This window comes from Ahaetulla prasina, chromosome 4 (genome assembly GCF_028640845.1).
Source record: "Ahaetulla prasina isolate Xishuangbanna chromosome 4, ASM2864084v1, whole genome shotgun sequence".
In the NCBI taxonomy this organism is placed as follows: Eukaryota; Metazoa; Chordata; class Lepidosauria; order Squamata; family Colubridae; genus Ahaetulla; species Ahaetulla prasina.
Window position 1 is genome coordinate 33,128,839 of NC_080542.1, and position 20,269 is coordinate 33,149,107.

Sequence of the window (20,269 nt, forward strand, 5' to 3'; positions counted from 1 at the left end):
TCTTCCTGGTATTGTATTGCTCTCATTTCTTGTATCAACACTGTGCAAATTTGAAGATATTTATTTGTTTGTTTGTTTGTTTGTTTATTTATTTGAATTTTTTATTTCTCCTTTATTAATTCATACGTAGCTTAATGTGACAAACATAGAGTGGCATGGTAGCCTAGTGGTGAAGATGCTCGCCTCCCAATCGGAAGGCTGAGACTTCAATCCTAGGTAGCAGCAGATGTTTCTCTCCTAGGGCACAAAGAAAGAATAGCTGCTATGAACACTGCATAGCATCAGGAAGGGCCTCCGGCCAGTAAATGCTCAACTCCATCGAGTCCATGCCCTGACTCTACCCCAAATTAAGGGATTAAAAGGTCGATAAAAAGGGAGTTTTAATGTGGCAAACATTCTTAATACTCCTTCCCCCTCTTATTTCTTCCACAACAACAACCATATGAGGTGGTTTGGGCTGAGAGAGAGTAATTGGCCCAAAGTCAGTTAGCCAGCCAGCCAAAAAAACAGTAGTTTATTTTGATTCCTGAATGTCTGGGTTCCCTAGCTATGCTTTAGTGCAAAAAAGAATTATATCTCAGATGCCTCTGCTTCTCTGTAAAATTATAATGGTAATGGGTTCATGTTTTATTTATGAAAACATTTATCCTCTACTTTTCTATGAACCACCCATAAAGCAGCGTGCAATATTGAAAATAATCAAAAGGAAAGTCAATTTTAGTACCTAATAAACAATTAGTAGGAGAAGTGAATAAACATGGGTTGGGGCCACTGACTGAAAAGAGGGTATTGAAAAAAAAGAGAGTCTCTGAATGCTATAGCAGAAAATGCCCTGTCTCATGTATCTATCTGCCACAGTTCAGCAATAGTAAGGAAACAGTGGCTTGCTGTTGAACGAAGTGTATGAATAGATTTGTACAGGTAATCCTTGACTTACAACCACAGCTAACCCCCAAAGTTATGTCGCTAAGTGAGACAGTTAGTGTGTTCTGCCCCATTTTACAATCTTTCTTACCACCATTGTTAAGTGAATCACTGCAGCTGTTAAATTAATAACACAGTTATTAAGTGAATCTGGCTTCGGACTTTGTTTAGCAGAAGGTTAAAAAGGTGATCACATGACACAGGGACACTGCAACCATCATAAATATGAGTCAGTTGCCAAGCATTCAAATTTTGATCACATGACCATGGCGATATTGTAGTGGTTATGTGAAGAACGGTAACAAGTCACTTTTTTCAATGCCATTGTAAGTTTCAACAGTCACTATATGAACTGTTGTAAGTCACGGACTACCTTCACAAAATGAAACAATGCTAACTGTAGCCTAGTCTCAGAGGTTTTTCAAACTTGGCAACTTTCAACTCCCATAATTCCTCAACCGGCACGTCTAGAGAAAGGACAAAAGAGAAGTTGAACCCAACATGATTAAATGCAGGTTGTTGATAATGCCCAAAGGGCTCCATTGTTTTGCTTTAGTCCTTTAACACACAAGCAATGCTATCCTGCCCTTAGGCTCTTTCCACCTACCACCCAGTTGCCTGGAAAAAATAAATACCCAAATTCTTATAAAAACTTACAATTTTGGAAACTAAATAAAAAAAATAGGTATGTGTATAGTGCACTTCATTTGCATGTATCTGGATTTGATTGAAGGCCCACAGGAAAGCTGGCGATAGTGAGAAAAAAATTAAAGAAAAAAGGGCCCTTAAGACAAGATCACTAGGGCATCAAATAGGACCACTAGGGCAGGAAATTGCTTTTTCCTTACCTCAATTCCTGTCCCTTCTTCCCCAGATCAAACTGCCAGTCCCCAAAGGTTTGGAGGGATCTCAATTGGAAGCTCCCACCCCATCTCACCAGCCCACCCAAGAAAGCAACTTGGATAGCAACCAAACGAGAGAGAAGATCAAACAGAAGATCAAGGAGGTGGAAGAGAAGCAGCCTGAGATGAAGTCAGGGTTCATGGCCTCCTTCCTGGACTTCCTGAAGTCAGGCAAGCGTCAGACGCTGCCTTCCACCGCCATCTCCACAGCAGCAGCAGTTGGGGCCTCCAGTTCAGCAGTACCTGTGGTCTCTTCTGCAGGCAGTCCATCCAAGATGTCTCACCCGCCATCGGCTACGTCCTCCCAGCCCCCGCCTCCCTTTGGCATGGCACCACCAATGCTATCTGGTGGTTTGGATGGACCTGAAGGAGATGCAGCTGGGCTTGTCATGAGTTGTACCAGCCCCTGCAAACGGCTTGATGAGGAGCTGAAACGTAACCTGGAGACATTGCCCTCATTCTCATCAGATGAGGAAGATTCTGTTAGCAAGAACCAAGACCTCCAGAAAAGCATCTCCTCAGCCATCTCAGCGCTCTATGATCCTACTGACCGTAAAGATGGAGAACCCAGTGGTGAGTGCCTGCGCCACACATTCGGATCATGGTATCCCTTACTTTTTGTGACTTCTGTCTTTTATCATTACATGATAGTGTTTATGATGTGATATGTCCTTTTAGCAATGTTGGCAACGTTTCTAGGGTTTAGTTGACATTGTACAGTCACTACGGCATCTTGTGCAGAAATTTATTTTATTTTATGTACTCATAGGACTAATACGGCTGCCTATTCTCATGCAGTCTAGGCAACTCACAACAATATTTTTTTAATAATTTTTTATTTTATTTAGAAAGTTAAATACAAACTCCAAAAAAGAAAAAAATTACAAAGATAAAACAAAGATAAATACAACATTAAAAAAGAAAGAAAAAATTATCCATGCCAAATAGATACACACACAAACATGTACCGTAGATGGACATAATGACAATCTAATTAAACAAATCTGAACTGGATGGCATGCTACTGTAATGCATTCAGCCTGTTTACTCCTGCTTAGTCTTCTCATTATGTAAACAAGTAAATACAAGCAGGATTAATTTCCTTGAAGGTCTACCTGGGGTTATGGTGAAATGCTCCTAAATAAGCTGGAGTTCATAAACCTATTTTGCAGTACAGTTTGCGGCTGGTTTATGAATTATAACTTATTTAAATTTATCCAAGGCATATAAAACTGGTCTATATAATTTGCTTATTCATTAGCTTAAAGTGAGGAACAGAACTGGAGAAAATAAACTGAGTGCACTAATTTGCAGCTTATTTATTAGATTAGGTGAGAATTCCTCACTTAGTGTTACACGTGAGAAGCACCTATATTTAATTGCACCTGGCAGCATGGTTAAAATCTAACTAAACACCTGAGCAAATTAAAAATTAAATGAATTAAAAGCAGCCTGAAAAGTCAAAGGCATAGTAATATAAATGTGATATGATAATATGTGATATTATCAAGAGGCTGGTTCTTTCATTCTAAGCCCTCTAAAGTGTGTGTTGGTAAACAGTAATCAAAAGAATATCTCCTCAGATGCAAAGGGGTTTCAGAGCCAAAGTATGAATTTCCTTGCTGGATGATCCCTTCCTGTTCTCTACTTTATTTCCTCTTGCAGATGTGCCTCCAGTGGAAGTGAAGGTCCCTAGTCCTACTCCTTCAGTGGAGGCAGATGTCCAACAAGAGCAACCACCTCCACCCATCTCCCCAGCCCCCTCACTCAAGGAGCCTCCCCCAGTGCTTGAAGAGCTACCACCACCACCACCACCACTACCACCACTACCACCACAGGAATCTCCTGAACCCGAAGACCCTGAGGACACACGGCCTCTTCATCTTGCTAAGAAGCAGGAGACAGCAGCCATTTGTGGGGAGACAGATGAAGAGGAGGTGGAGAGTGGTGGGGAGGGGATCTTCAGAGAGCGGGATGAGTTTGTCATACGTGTTGAGGATGTTCAGGCTCTCAGGGTATGTAATGAATCTTGAGCACTGGCATGGGCATGTACATTAAAGAAACACTTCCAATATTAAAATTGAAAAGTACTGTACTCTTAAGCAGAACTGGATGGCTGGATGCCCTCTGCGTATTTTTGATTTCCTCTGTTGCTAGCTGAAGTTTGTGCAAAGGATTGTGGGAATTGTAATTCAGAATACTTGGAGCATGCTAGTTGAGAGTTTTGGGTTTGTTTGTTTGTTTTGCAAACTGGGTTTTTCAAACTCAAACACTAAGTTTAGTGTCGCAGCACAAAAATGATTTAAGAAAACAATTTCTCAACATTTATAAGTTTGAAATTCTAAACAAAAGAAAACTGCAGAAAATATTTGAAGGAGAGAAAAGTGTGTAATTAAAATGGGGCAGTTGTAAATGTTAGTACTTGGAAATGAAACTCAATTTAATTGCACTTCTTTCCCATTAAGATCAGGAACAAAAAATTATCATAATTAAGTTCACTGGGTCTTATATATAGCTTAGTTCTAGATGCAACTTAAAAAGTCCATTTATTTCCCCAAAATTACTTGTAACTCCCCAAAGTTACTTTGCTTTTAAAATGGTGCTGGGTGGTTGATGACAACTATTATATCTTCCCTATCTGTGGACGTATGACGAATCGGGTTAGCTCATCACGAATAGCCTCATACAGAAGAATAAATTGTGAAGAAATGCAGTAACTCTGGGAGCTCTTTGTTTCATGCAATTCTCTTCTGCTCCGGAATATTGGCTAGAAGACAGTAGTTGAGCTTATTAGCTGTTTAATACTTGACATCCTTGTAACTACTCCTTTGTCCTTTTGTAGCTTGCACTTCAGACTGGCCGGGAACCACCTCCAATCTGGCGAGTACAGAAAGCTTTGCTTCAGAAGTTTACACCTGAAATCAAGGATGGGCAGCGCCAGTTCTGTGCAACCAGCAATGTGAGTTTCTACTCCCATCTACTTAAGTAGCAACATATCTCAGGGAAGCCAGAGCTTCAGAGATGAGAGAATCTCACCAACATGATAATATACGAAATCAGTAAATTAAAGTCAAGCTTTAAGCCCTGTTCTCATTCTTTCTTTTGCTTCCCCCTCCCTTTCTCAGTATGCTTCTGCCATGATGGTAGCACAGGGTCAAGCCAAATGCAGAAGTACTTCTGTTTTTTTGGCCTGTTGATAAAAGAATAACTGTTCCCCCCACCCAACCAGTTTTCTTCTTGGGATAGTCAAGTTGAGCAATTAGCTTGATCTATTATTGTGTTGGGTAAAGGACTTCAATTCCAGTTCCACTTGTTCCCTCGTTACTTCCAGAAGAAAAGTTACAAGTGGGATGGTCGCCCCTCCCCTTTCTTTTCTTTATTCAATTCTTTATTTTCCTGCTTCGTCCCTCAGTATCTGGGCTATTTTGGTGATGCCAAGAACCGTTACCAACGACTCTATGTTAAATTCTTGGAGAATATCAACAAGAAAGATTATGTCCGTGTCTGTTCCAAGAAACCCTGGCACCGGCCTCTGCAAGCTGTCAGGTAAAGAATTAGGAAGGTGAACACATATAAGGGAAGTCCAGTTCCAGCTGAGGAACTCTGTGTGTGTGTGTGTGTGTGTGTGTGTGTGTGTGTGTGTGTATTTTAACTAGGTGACTTCCATACAATAAACTTTTCTGATTTTTTTAATTCTCTGTTTTTCAATTCTGTTACTTCACCTTGCACATGAAGGTGATTGGCTTCCTTTTCCCTCTTCCAGCTTAGGGGGCAGAAGGGCTCAGCCTCTCTTTTTTTCTGTTCTGGTTAGAGTGGCTGGTAAAGTTAAAGAGGGTGGGACAGGGTGCCTTTACTTCCCTTACTGGTTCATGCTTTTCTGGGGATCTTTTCCCTTGGAACACCCACCATCGCCTTTGATCCATCTTGAACAGTGAATTAGATTAGGCTGCCTGAACTTTGGTTACGCTTGATATAAAGTTTCCCAGGGCCCTACTGTTTCCCTGATTTACACTTTTTCTTTGCCCCCAAACTCTCCTGCTGCAATAAATTTGACCTCTCAAGTCAATGCTCTGTTTTTCTGGTGCAGGAGACAAAGCCAGCCCAAGGCTTCTACCCCCAAGGTTCCAGTGACACCCAAAGTTGAAAAACCCGAGAAGCTGGAAGTCCTGGAGAGAATTGAGAAACCTGAAAAGCCCATCAAGGCTGAGAAGCTCCCCAAGGCTGCTGAAAAGATGGACAAAACAGAAAAGCCTCCCAAAATGGAGAAAGGGCCTAAACCAGAAAAGGCCCCCAAGGTGGAGAAGTCTGAAAAGCCCACCAAAGCAGAGAAATTGGCCAAGGCAGAAAAGCCTCCCAGAGTAGAAAAAGTAGAACCTTCTGCGCCCGTGCTGACAAAAGCTACCCCAGCTGGTGGAGCTTCTAAACCCAAGTCTGTGAAGCCGGCCAAGGTGAAAGCTGAACCACCCCCCAAGAAGAGAAAAAAATGGCTCAAGGAAGCAGCATCTTCTTCAGACTCAGATTCCAGCCCTGACCAGCAGAGTGAGGAGGGTGAGTAGAAGGGGAGGGGAGGGGATGGGAGAAGTTCCACCAGTTTGATGAGCGTCACAACAGGCAGTTAAGAAATGAACTGCCAAGAATCTCTGAAGCCTGGAAGACAAAAAAATGCGGCAAAGCTACTGATCCAAAGGCAAGCATCACACATACCACCAGAGTTCCTCAACCTTGGCAACTTTTAAGTTGTATGGATAGGAACTCCAGATGTTGGTTGGGAGTTCAAGTTCACACAAGTTACCAGGGCTGAGAAACACTGCATTACACTGTTATGTGTTTCATGGTAGCTTGATGTGTTGTCTGAATCCAGTTCAATTCATTGAACAGATCATAGCTAAAGTATACCGTGGCTCATTGCCATGTGTGTGTGAACGAGATCAAGGAGAAACCGTGAACTTATAAGGATGGAGAATTTGAAGCCTTCCATATGGTCCGAATTAGATCCAGAAGTTCCCGTTCCATGAGAAGAAAAGAAAAGAATCCTGGGAGTGGTGTTACAGCCATTTTTGAAAGGCCACTGGTTCACTGAGAAAGGGATCTTAAACATAAAAGTCAGACTGAGAGAAATTATGGAAGGCTGATAATAGGGAGTAGAAAGAAGGGTTAGGATTAGAGTTAATCCTGTCTACAGAGGTGAGGAACCTCTAGGAACCTCTAGAGCGGTGATGGCAAACATATGGCACACGTACCACAAGTGGCACACAGAGCCCCCTCTGCAGGCATGCCAGCCATTGCCCCAGTACAGCACCACCATGCATGTATGTGCACCTCCTGCTGGCTAGCTGGTCTTTGGGTCTGTGCTGCGCATGCACAGGGGGGGGGCATGTGGGGAACACATACATGCATGCACGGGGGCGTGCAGGTTGGTGCAGGAGGCTTTCGAGGTCCAAAACAAGGCGCATGTGGGGGTGCACTCTCATTGCATTTTGGGGGTTCAGGCACATGCACACGCATGATTTGGGCATTCAGCACTAAAAAGGTTAACCATCGCTGCTCTAAAGCAGGGATCTCCAACCTTGGCAACTTTCAGACTTGTGGACTTCAACTCCCAGAATTCCTCAGCCAGCTTTGCTGGCTGAGGAATTCTGGGAGTTGAAGTCCACAAGTCTGAAAGTTGCCAAGGTTGGAGATCCCTGCTCTAAAGGAATCAAGGAGATAATGACTTTTCTCTTTCCTCCTCCTATTTTTGGTTGTACTATATGCACTGTATAATCCAGTGCTTCTCAGTCTTGGCAGCCTTAATATAGGCAGACGTCCACTCCACTCCCAGAATTCCCCAACCAGGATGTTGGCTGGGGAATTCTGGGAGTTAAAGTCAACACATTTTAAAGTTGTCATGCTTGAGAAAAACTAGTTAATATAATCTTAGAGTATTCTCCATTTGTTTGCTTGCTACCCTATTTTGAATCTATTTGAAAAGCAGGGCTACAGATGTCTACCATAATAAAATAATGCTCTATTTCCCATTTAGAGCGTGTGCCCACAGGCCGCATTCTCAATACACGAGCCATGAAGGAAATGTACCGCAGTTATGTGGAAATGCTGGTCAGCACTGCCCTTGATCCAGACATGATCCAAGCTCTTGAAGATACAAACGGTGCGCATTCTTGTGTAGAGGTGCTTAGATGGGCTCAAAGGCTGGCTTGAAATGCCACTGGCTTTTGTTTTCACAAGCCATTCTTTAGGAACCACGTAGCCCTTCACTTTGCTGCGTTTACTGTGGTATTTTTTTTCTCTTGATTGTGGTTAGCTTTCTGGAAATATAAAAGCTTTTTTGTTCCCTAACTATTCTTGCTTATGAAATTCCTGGGGCCAGAATTGGCTGAATATATACAATCTTGTTCTAGCTTGCCATTGTAAGAATTAGAAATATACTGGCTTTTTTAATATGTATATATATACGAATATATATATAAACATCTCCACATTCTTTTTAAGATGCCTGATTTGCAAAATGCCGTATAACTCCCCAGCTTTGGTCGGTTGTGACTAGGGAACACCACTAAATGTTTCATTATACTCCTTTCTGGCAGTCATTTGTATTACACAAAGATATGAAGAGCTGGTTGGAGGAGGGGTTCTCAAATTTTGTAACCCCACAGCCTTTAAAATGAGAAATGAAATAATGTGTAAAACTAAATAGAAAAGTAAATAATAAAGAAAACTACTTGTAATTGGCAGATGTTTTTGACAGATGTCAAGAGCTTTGGGTTCAACCATGGTTCAAAAAGCTCTCTGGTGTTCGTTCCTTGCTTTGCATATGCAAATTTTTATGCTTCTCCAGTGGAATCAGGAATGAGTTTTAACAGTGCTCCGGTTTTGCCTGCCGAAGTCTAATAATAAATTCCCCTCCTCCCCAAAAGTGCTTCTCCTCTGAATTGTTTTCTTAGGTCTAGAGTAGTCCTTAAGCAAGTGCTTATTCATAACATGTAGCGTTTTAAAAAGTCTGGTCCTGCCTGAAAAATTCCAACCTCTTCAAAAAAAAAAAAAAAAGTGGCATTTGAAATCTTGTTATCTTCCTTTCACTTGCTTGTCTAGAACTCAGTCCATTGCAGCTGGTTTCCTTAGTGCAGGACACTGGCTGCCCATGTCCTGCATTGCAGGTTTCCTGTCCCTGCCCATCCTGGATGCTCTTTTACTTCTTTTGTGACCTTTGCCATCTGTTTTGACAATCCTATCCCAGATGAACTTTATCTCCCGCCCATGAGGAAAATCGATGGGATTTTGAATGATCATAAGAAAAAGGTGCTGAAGAGAGTGTCCCTGAATCCATCGCTACAGGTACGAAAAGAGGGCAAGTAAACTGTACTGTTCCCCAAATAATTATTTTTGAAAAAAGGGTATTTATTTTAAGTATATTGCCAAGATTTGGTTCACGTATTTCCTTCTCATTTGCCTTCACAACAACAATGGGGAGAGAGAGAGGTCTTGAAGACCAAAACGTTTGTAACATATTCAGGAAGGTTAAGAATCCAAGCCCTTGACTAGCAGGCCAGATGGACTGTTGAATCCTGTTCTATATATAATTATGAAAACCATGCTTAAAGTGAGACTCAAAACTGTCTTGGACATTTCAGTTGGGCTAGCTATCTAAATGGCTCTGCAGTGGGACCTTCAGTTCATGTATTGGCAGCTTTTTCAAGAGGGATTGATAGTACTCAATCATATATGTTGCAGGTATGCCAGAAATTTACATTGGCATTTTTTTTAAAGAAATGGGAATGAAATCCTGCTTAATTCCTTCATTGCACAAAATTTCAGTGATCCTATTTTACAAAAATCTCAGTACTGAAATTTACCTCATGAATTTTAGCCATATTAGGGAGCAGGTGTATTTTGTTTTGAAGATCTGTTGATGTTATACTTTGCTGCCCAGTTCTTTAATATTTTTTATTTAAAGTGTACTTTTGGTCATAGAGATTATTACAAGATTTCATCATGAACAGGAGAGATTGATTAATCCATCTTTTTGGTGTGTATTAACAATACATAGTTATCATTCAAAAAGGCCTTGATCATCTAACCACTTGGTCTAAAAGTTGGCAACTCCAAATCTCAACCAGCAAATGCTCAGTCTTACATATAGGAAAAAAGAACCCAAACACTAAGTACTTGCTTGGTGGACATTACCTTACAGATGACCCCCATCCCGTTAAAGACCTTGGAGTTTTCATGTCAAATTATCTAAGTGCTAAAGCCCACTGCAAATACATAGCAAAAAAGGCTCTAAGAGTTGTAAACCTAATCTTGCGTAGCTTCTTTTCCAAAAACACTACACTACTAACCAGAGCATATAAAACATTTGCTAGACCAATTCTAGAATACAGCTCACCTGTTTGGAACCCACATCATATCTCTGACATCAATACAATTGAACGTGTCCAGAAATATTTTACAAGAAGAGTTCTCCATTCCTTTGTAAACAACAAAATACCTTATCCCACTAGACTTGAAATCCTGGGCTTGGAAAACTTGGAACTCTGTCGCCTTCGACAAGACCTATGTTTAACTCATAGAATCATCTATTGTAATGTCCTTCCTGTCAAAGACTACTTCAGCTTTAATTGCAATAATACAAGAGCAACCAATAAATTTAAACTTAATGTCAACTGCTTCAATCTAGATTGCAGAAAACATGACTTCTGTAACAGAATCATCAGTGCTTGGAATACTTTACCTGACTCTGTGGTCTCTTCCCATAATCCTAAAAGCTTTAACCAAAAACTTTCTACTATTGACCTCACCCCATTCCTAAGAGGACCATAAGGGGCGTGCATAAGCGCACAAACGTGCCTACCGTTCCTGTCCTATTGTTTTTCTTTTCTTCTATACCTTTATATACTATATAACCTTTCTGTATGATAGTTACATATATTGTTGTGACAAAATAAATAAATAAATAGTGAAAGTCATCTTTAACTTTGCATGTTTCATATTGGGAGGGTGATTTTTACTTGTGGTCCTCATTTAGCAACTGCTGCAGTTCCGGACAGTTGTGAAACTTTACAACCAATCATCACATTTATGACCTTTGTAAAGCAAAGCAAAGCTAAAATAATCTCATAATCATAGGTTTCACTTAGCAACCGCATTGCTTAGCAGTCAAATTGGCAATCCCAATTGTGGTTGTTAAATGAGAGCTACCTGTATGCCTTGTTGGAATGAACAGACAAGTAAAACTAAAGGGTCCTTTTTCTATTTTTTTAACATGAAGCATCCTATTCTGAGCTGACTAAGAAAAGCCATTTCTCCCCATTCTGCTTAAAACAGTTTGTGAAACAAGAAAACAAATAAAAAACAGGTTTCTTTGGTGTCACTTTGCGCAGGCTATGGACATTCAGTGCATATTGGACTAAGAGCATTAAATTATTTTCAGTATCTTATACTATGTGTGGCTGCTTAAATAGCTTATAGTTCAATTTTTCTAGTAAATGAGCATTCTGTTTAATAATGATACTCTTGTCTGTTTCAAAGAAAGTCCTACATCAAATATAGAGTGGTAATTCTCCCTTTACCTCTAATCTGTTGTCTCTGAAGTCTTTTTAATGGCTGTCCCCAGCTCTATTATTTGAGGATGCCCCCATTTCTATATATATTTAATTATAGGATTCGTCTAAAATCTTGGGGGTTTTTGTAACAACAGAAAATGGAAATAAATGACCCGACATCTGGAGATTGTGAAGATGCTTCTTCTTCTCATACATTTATTTTCTTCCCCATTCAGGAGGCACTCCACATGTTCCCCCAACTCCATGCCGAGACATGTGATACCACAGTTAAGTTGCGCCCGGGTGGTGAACCTTACAACCGCAAGACTCTCAACAAACTCAAGAAGAATGTATCCAAACCGCAGGTAAGTGTTGCGGAGAAGATGATGGCAGGCTCTGGTAAACATACTCATTTGCATTGATTACTTTTATCTCTCTTTTCCATCAGAGAGCTCAGTGTAAGAAAAGTTGTGCTCCCACTCATCTTCTTTACACTCACAAATTGCAAGAGTGAAAAATATATCCATAGGGCATTAATGAGAATTTCATGACTGAGGAGTGATTACTGTCAGCTTTTTGTGGTGGTCCACACAAGAAGGACACCAACCAGACATAACTGTATTTGACACCATCTTGTTTAGCTTCACCTGCCGTCTATTGAATTTAAGGAATCAACTATTTTTCTGGTGCTTGAATACCAAGAAACAAGAAAACATTCTGAAAGTGCTTCATTCCAAAAAGATATTAACTCTTCTAGCAGTTTGTGGGGGAAATGGAACATTATCACATGGCTGCGGTATAAGCGCTGATTACTATTCCAAGCACTGTTTCCTGAGCTTGTCCTAAGAAGGAAGGCTGGAACTACTGAATACAATCTTGTCTGAGGCCCAATCCCATCAGAGAGTCCGTGATATCAAAAGCCCCTAAGAGAATAATTAAAAATTAACTTCATCCCACACCTAATTCCTGCAGTAAATCATTTCCCTAGATAATTGCAAGGGTCTCAGTTCTTCATCTTAACTGAAAACTTGATTGAAAGTTGGGACTAAAGACATGAGGAAATAGAGTCTTTTTTTACTAAATTAAACTTGTTTAACAACTGATTGATTATATGTCATCAAATTATTTTCAGCTCCTAATGACTGCATATATAGATCTCCACCATGATGAAGATCCCTAAATTGTTCTTTTTAGTCTCCCAATAATGCACTCGTCATCACTGTAACTGATTCCATCTACTTTGGTGCTGGTCGTCCTTTTCTTCTCTTTCATTCCATCCTTTTCTTTCATTCCACTTTTCCCAGCATTTGAGCTTTTTCCAGAATGCTGGTTCTTCACATGTATCTGAAGTAGAATAATTTGAGTTTGGTCATTTGAGTGAGAAATCAGGGTTGATTCCATCAGTTTGCTTTCTTGGCTGCCCACCATATTCTCAGGAGTCTTTTCCAACACTAAAGTTCAAAAGTATCAATATTCTTCCTACACAATTTTTTTTAAAGACCAACTTTTGCTTCCACATGTCTTGCCCAATTCTGTTCTTTAATAAGTCACTGCTGCATTTGAGTATTTTTTCCAAGACCTTCATTGGTGGTCTACCAAGTACTAGACTGTGTTGTATTTCTTGATTGCTTTATTCTTTACTGTCAATGATTAATCCTAAAAGGCAAAAGCTATCCACCATTTTGATATTTTTATTGTCAGTTCTGAGGCTGATTGATCTACTTGTCATTAAATTCATCTTCTTTATATTTAATTTTAATCCCATTTCTTTTACTGTTCTTTTTTACTATTCACGTTGGGATTTGCAGATCCTTTGCACTTAGGCTAACAAGGTAATGTCCTTAGCCTAGTGCAAGTTATTGACATTTCTTTCTCCAACTTTAAAACAATGCTCATCTACTGTGAATTCCTTTAATATATACTCAGCATAAAGGTTAAACAAATAAGGGGAGAGTATGCAATCTTGTCGAATTCCTTTACCAACTTGGAGCCAGTCTATTTCACCATGTTCTGTCTATACTTTTGAGACGCCTCTCTTTTGCACTGTGTTGCATTAATCTCCACTCCAGCATCCTGCGTCTGCCTATCTCCTTTCTATCACTGTCCTCTTGACTGACCTGCAAGCCATTGCCACTGCTACCCTTGCTGCTCCCCGCTGGCGCCAACTGACCTTCACTGTCTTCTTCTTCCACTGTTGCTGAGACGCACCCAGACAATGCTGCTGATGGTCCTTGAAGAGGCTGCCACAACACCATGAGGCTTGGGCATGCCTTGTTAGCTGTGGAAGGAGGAAGGTTGAGGCCAGCTGAGGATAGTGTGGGGTGGCAGGATGGAAGAATGCAGGGCAAGTGAAAGGGCAGAGGTGGGGGCAGGGTAGATAGGGAAAAGTTGAAACTTTGTAAAATTGACTTTACAACGGCATTTTCATCCATACCTCTGTATCTGGCATTCTGAAATAGCATTGTCCATTGAAGATCTGATTCTGTGGCTTCGTTCTCCTTCATAGAAAGACCAGGCCCATTGATTTGCCCTATCAAAGTTCCAGGTATTGAGATGGGAAAGGTCTGTGGAACAGGCATCAAAGGATTTTAACTTTGTTAGTTTAATAAAGGCTGTAAAGAGAAGATGAGGGCAGGTAAAAACTTCCTACATTTTTTAAAAAATTAACCATTGAGACAAAGTATTGAATATGAGATACAGAAGTTCATGGCTAATATAAAGTTGCTGATAAATGTAACATAGTGGCTTCCCTTCACTCTTTGTCCTTATTGCTGACAGGAATTCAGTGTGGAAGTGGAGAAGTCCTTTTTCTATACTCTGTACCATTCCCTTCACCACTACAAATACCACACCTTTCTGCGTTGTAAAGATGAGGTAAGTAAATCCCATTTGGGTTTGCAAGTTGTTTGTTAGATTTATATCCTGTCTTTTCATTCAGGAGCTCAAGGCAAGCATGCGTAGGACTGCTTCCTCCCATTTTTTCCCACAACAACTCTGGGAGGTAGGTTTTGGTGAGGAAGAGTGCATGACCAAAAGTATGATTTGGTCATTCTTTTTGTCAATGCTTGTGGTGTTCAAGTGATACTCCAAATGTTTTGTGATTGTACCCAGGGTGCCTAGTACTACTGGGTTTATCTTTGCTCTCTTTTGCCACAGTTGTTCTATTTCAGTTTGAAGGTCTTCGTATTTTGTGGTTTTCTCCAGTTTTTTTCTCTTCTATTCTGCTGTCTCCAGAATAGATACTACAACATCCACTATTTAGACTATTTTGTGTTTATTATCAGTGGGTGTTAAGTCTGGGATATTACTGGCTGGTGATTATCTGTGTTGATTTCTGATGTCTGAGAGCACTTTAACATCTTTATTTTATTATAGTTCATCTTGCAGTAAATCAGATACGGTAATTAAAAGAAACATGACATTTTTACCCACTTGTTGCAACCTTCTCAAGGGCTTGGGGGGAGGCAGATGTTGTTTAATGGTGTTAAAGGTGTCATGGCACAAACTAAGCTGTTCCAAGTAAAGCTGCCTTTTGCAATTGATTGATGTTAATTTTATTAAGACTAATAGTTGTCAGTGTCACCTAATTTTAACTGACTCTCAGTGGCTGACAACAATAAAATAAAATAGGAAAAAAAGACTAAAACAAACACAAAAATAAAGAAAAAACAACCACAATATGGATGTTCTTAAATGAAGAAATCTTCCTCTACATCTCCATCACTAATATGTAGAAGAAGTGTTATGTCAGAGCTGCAGTTTGTGAAAATCATTCAAATTACAAATTGCAGTGTTACATTTAAAAACTCTCACTCTTTAGTATTGTTTTTATTAGTCTCGGCGTCAAAGACAGACTAATCAATTCTGCCTGTTTCCAGAAATATACAAGCATATTTTCTACATATTAAGGATGGCACTGTAAAGGAAAATTCCTTCATTTAAGAGAATCCATATTGTGGTGGTTGTTTTTTTAAAGCTATTTTGGTACTTCAGGGCTAATTTTTAAACTTTTTCATTTCTCTTTTCTAGACAACGGCAATTGAGGGTCAAGACGAAGATTTGGGCCAGGAGGAGGTGGTGCAGCAGTGCATGCGCAACCAGCCATGGTTGGAGAAACTCTTTGACTCCTTCAGCGAGTTGCTGACTCAGGCGCAAAGCAAATGTGCGTGACACAGTCATCAGAGCTACGCCCCAGGAGGGGCCGCCTAACGCCTGCCCCTCTGCAGAGCCAGAGCAGGAAGTGGGGAGAGGAAAGTCGAGGGGTATCATTACAGGCAACGAGTTCAGACTCAGCTCTCACCACCACCACCACCCCTTCTCCTTAGGGGTTTCTCTTTTTCCTTAAACAGGACATGGGACAAGCCTCTGCTATGGTGGTGGAGGATGGAGGTTTGCTATGGCAGACAGGACATGTTGAAGAGGGTTCTCATCAAATAATTGGATGGTTGGAACACCCTTTTTTCCCTTTTGCCCTGGCTGTACAGAGAAATATTATTTATATATATAAATGTATAAATATCTAATTGAACAGCCTTGCTCCCTGCTCAGGGGGGGATTGAGAATAGGGGAACTCATCGGAAAGTCATAGGAATGGGTGGTGTGGTGTGATTTAGAGCCTAAAGGCTTCTCGGTTTCTCACCATGGAGTGAACTGACAGTAGCGAGATTGGTGAAAAGAGAAGGACCAGGTTCTCCTGGGGTTCTACCCTCCATCTCTTCCATCAAGAACTTTACTTCTCCTTAGGGAGAGTTGAGAATTGAGCGTGGGGAGGTGGTGCATTGGCCACCCTTTATACAGTGTCTAGCTTCTTTTATCCATGGTCTGATCAGGAAGTACGACCCCTGTTCTCCAGCAACTCTAATCCCATGTCTGCCAAATAACCGTTGTTTGGAGTGAAGGGAAGCCATCCATCCGTACACTAATAGCGATCACTTCTATTTTTGCTTCTAATAGGAATATTTATTGCCAAGCTCCTTGTTCCCAATCATAATTGGTGGCACCAATTTTCTCTCTTTCTGGAGAAACCTCCCTTTCTTTCCCTCCTTCCCTTTATGTTTTCATGGGGCAATTGCTGCTGGAGGATTCACTTTTTTTGCCATTGAACTGGGAATTCTAGCTCATTTGGGTATGTGGAACTTCCCCTATACTTTCTGAGTAGAGAGCAGTATATGGGCAGGGGAGAGCCTTGTGACATCCAAAGCAACCTGCCGAGACTGTAGCAAAACTACAGTCCTTCGGGAGAAGGGCGGTATAAAAATCAAAATAAATAATAATAATAATAATAAAAAACTTCTGAAATTCCCCTCCCTCCCCCAGATTTCACAATTAGCCCCCCTTCCCCCCCCCCGAATCATGGGAGGAATTGTATAAAGAACTTTCTTCCCCAGTGGTAGATCTGCACTTCTATGAGGGAGGGATTTTTTTAAAAAAATTTTTCCCCATTCTCTCCATATTACAGTGTCTGAGAAGGCAGGATTCTGCTCCCCCCTCCCTGCACCTGTATATACTGTATAGGATAAAAAAAAAAGTCTATGTATCATATTGTATTTGACTAACTTGAACTTAATGATGCGCAGGAGTTTCTCTCTTTCTCTCTCTCTCTCTCTCTCTCTCCTTTCACCTGTAGCTGTGATGTTCTTGGTTTCGACTGAAACTTTCATTAGGAGGTTGTTAATTTTTTTTAATCATTGTTGTTGTTACTGAGGGGGGAAGGGAAATTTTATGTCCCCCACCCAATCTGCCTCCAAAACAAAGCTTCCCCTCCAACCCTAAACTGAAATGATAAAATAAACTCTTAATGAGCCAGAGGATGAAGATCTTGTCTTAATTGCCCTTTCTTCAACTCCCAAGTGGGCTCTCTCTCTCCCTCAACCAGCTATCCATTATCTTATGTGTCCTGCCCCCCCCCAATAATTTTTCCCATTACAGATACTCCTCGACTTAGCGACCACAGTTCAGCCCAAAATTTCTGATGCTAAGCAAGGCAGCCTTAAGTGAGTTGTGCCCCATGTTATGACGTTTTTTTGCCACAATTATTAAGCGAATCAGTGCAGTTGTTAAGTGAATCATGTGGTCGTTAAGCAAATCTGACTTCCCCCCTTCGACTTGCTTGTTGGAAGCCACTGAAAAGGTTACAAACGGCGATCACATGCCTTCCTGGGACAGTGCAATTGTCATAAATGCATGCCAGTTGCCAAGTGCCTGAATTTTCATCACGTGACCATGGAGATCCTACAACAGTCATAAGTGTAAAAAAAACATTTTTTTCAGTGCCGTTGCAACTTTGAAACGGTCAGTAAATGAATTGTTGTAAATCAAGGACTACCTGTACATCAAACACACACTTTGGCCAACCATTAGCATTCTTCACTCCAGATCTTCCTCTAACCTCCCAAAGCAATCCCATACTTGAATGTAGATCTTCCTTTGTCAGATTCCTGTCTTCTTGCTAAAGTCTACCTCATTCTTCCTCCATTGCTGTTTATCCCTCTTTCATACCTAGAGTCACTTCTTTGAGGTGGGCGGCTGTATAAATTGAATGAATGAATTTGCCTTCCCTCCCCCACCCCCCATCAAGTCATCCTTTATTCCTAGCCCATCTCTAGAGCTGTGTTCCTCCTTCGTCACTAAACATTCCTCCATTTGAATTGTCCTTCTGTTCTTAGAAGAACTTTGATCTTTCCAAAACTTGCTATTTTTTTTCTGCCAGCCCAAATCAACAGGAGTTACGGAAATTGCTCCAGTATTTTTTTTTTCTCCAATTTTGGGTATCAAGGAGGGAGGTGTGTAAAGGTATTTCAAGTACAGTGGGGAAACAAATTCTACTTCAGAATTGGTGTTCTCATCATAAAACAAATCTCCCCTTGAATCAGCAAACACAGAAACGTATTGAGATCTGTTTGGTTGCTTAGTTCAAGAGTCCCAATGTAACTCAGATAACGGTGAGTCTCATTTTGTCTCCTCCTCCTCTCCTTATTTATTGTGGATGAAAAGGCAAGGTTGGCGTGTGTGTATGTAAGTATGTATGGTTGAGGGGAAAGATGGAATCTGGTCAATGTGCCCTAAGCAAAGGTTTTAAAGGGGAGGATGGCCTGGTTTCCTTTAAGTATTTTGAACCTTGCAATTCAGATATATTTTTTTCGAAAAAAGCCATTTTTCCCTGATAGACCAGGTTATTGGTAGCTGTTGGCCTTAGAAGTGATGGATTGTGACGGATAGCCGAGTGTGGAAATGGGGTTAGCTGAACGGGAGTTTGGGGAAATGAGAGAATAGAGTTGGGGGAATCTTTCATATTACAGGGTTAATTTTAGAGGGACCTAGAGCCTTGGCATTTCTTGGGACAAAACACTTGCACCATCAATTCCTTGCAGAATCTTGCTAAACCATCGCTTCCAGTTGGAGGGACAGAGTAGCCAAACTTGAGTTCTCAAAATTGGACAGGCCCAGCTCTGAGTTGATCAAGGACAAGTGCAACACACATACACACAGAGACATGTACAGCTCAATTTCCTGTGACAAAAAGAGACTTTCCTCCTCTGCCACCTACCCTTATATTTGGATCTTGAAAGGCCCCCTTTTTTACGACGTGTATTTCTGTGTATCTTGTTCGCGCCTCAAGGGTATTGTTCTGAGATATGGGATTTGTGTTCTGTATTATTGGATGTTCCTATATATTTTTATTGTTTATTATTAGTGTCTGAGACGTTTTTTTCTCTCAATATGTAAAACTCACATTGTATACTGTGTACACAACAAAATGACAAAAAAACACTTTTCTTTGCAAAAATCAAATGCCTGAAGCAGAGTTTTGTTCATTTGGTTCAGACTTGGGTGGCCATGGGAAAAAGCAGGGCAGTAGTGTTCTAAAATAATGATGGGGGAAACCTGTCTAAGTCTGTTTTTCTCATTGAAGCATTGAAACACTGGGTCTTGGTCTCAACAACTGGATGGTCCCATCCATATTCTGACGTTTACATAATGCCTTCTTAATGTTTTCCTCCTGTCCAATCCTTAAAGAGTATTAGAAACACTATTCCTGGCTCAACTTTCTATTCACTGGACTTTCCTATCGGATGGAAAATTATTCATACCACCTCATCAGAGGTGCACCTGCCATGCAGAATAGCAATGCCATTTTAGTTGATGTTGTTAGCTGTGAAGTCATGTCTGACCCATCACAACCCCATGGACAACGTTCCTCCAGGCCTTCCTGTCCTCTACCATCCTCTGGAGTCCATTTAAGTCCATTTTAGTTACAAACTAGAAAACCTCTATGTGGCACAGAGACAATCTTTCCAATGTTAAGAAAACATCATAAAATTTCTTTGGTCATATTTTATGTATTTTCTGTTGGTACTATTCTATCTCTGTATTTTCTGTTGGTCAATTTCAAAGGCACCTCTCATTGGTCAGAATCTGTTCGAAAATTATATTGCCAGTGGTAGCTTCACTTTGTATACAGGTAGTCCTCGGCTTATAACTGGTTGCATAATGACTGCATTGAAGATATGACAGCTCTCCCCCCAAAAATTACTTGTGCCCTTTTTTTCAAAATTATTATGGCCGCAACTCTACCTCTTGATATGGTCACTTGAACACATTTTATCTATTTGGTAGCCAGTTCACTTTTACAGCCTTTTGCATTATCCTGCAGTCACATGACCACAGTTTGTGATATTTTTTGCTGGTTTGTGGCATTTCCAGTTTCATATAAAAAAATCAACCATTGGAAAAAAAAGTGATTCACTTAACAATAGGGGTATTTACTTAAAGACTGCAGCAAAAAACATTGAAAAATTAGATCCAGTCACATGATGCCTGAATAACTGCCACAATTTACTGTTTTTTCTCAATATGTAAAACTCACATTGTAAACTTTGTACACAAGTTAAGTCAAAATGACCT

At 40.5% G+C, this 20,269-nt stretch overlaps 1 protein-coding gene across 2 annotated transcripts in view; it reads left to right on the top strand.

Annotated features, from left to right (window-relative positions):
• PRR12 (proline rich 12) overlaps positions 1 to 17,059 on the top strand; it is a 33,860-nt gene extending 16,801 nt beyond the window's left edge. For both annotated transcript variants that reach the window (XM_058179772.1, XM_058179773.1), the window contains exons 5-14: positions 1,799 to 2,399; positions 3,492 to 3,841; positions 4,669 to 4,785; positions 5,239 to 5,372; positions 5,914 to 6,374; positions 7,849 to 7,974; positions 9,061 to 9,158; positions 11,602 to 11,730; positions 14,144 to 14,239; positions 15,395 to 17,059. In XM_058179772.1, the coding sequence (XP_058035755.1) occupies positions 1,799 to 2,399; positions 3,492 to 3,841; positions 4,669 to 4,785; positions 5,239 to 5,372; positions 5,914 to 6,374; positions 7,849 to 7,974; positions 9,061 to 9,158; positions 11,602 to 11,730; positions 14,144 to 14,239; positions 15,395 to 15,535 (2,253 nt within the window). In that variant the 3' untranslated portion in view covers positions 15,536 to 17,059. The remainder of the gene's footprint in view (positions 1 to 1,798; positions 2,400 to 3,491; positions 3,842 to 4,668; positions 4,786 to 5,238; positions 5,373 to 5,913; positions 6,375 to 7,848; positions 7,975 to 9,060; positions 9,159 to 11,601; positions 11,731 to 14,143; positions 14,240 to 15,394) is intronic.
• The last annotated feature ends 3,210 nt before the right edge of the window (positions 17,060 to 20,269 follow it).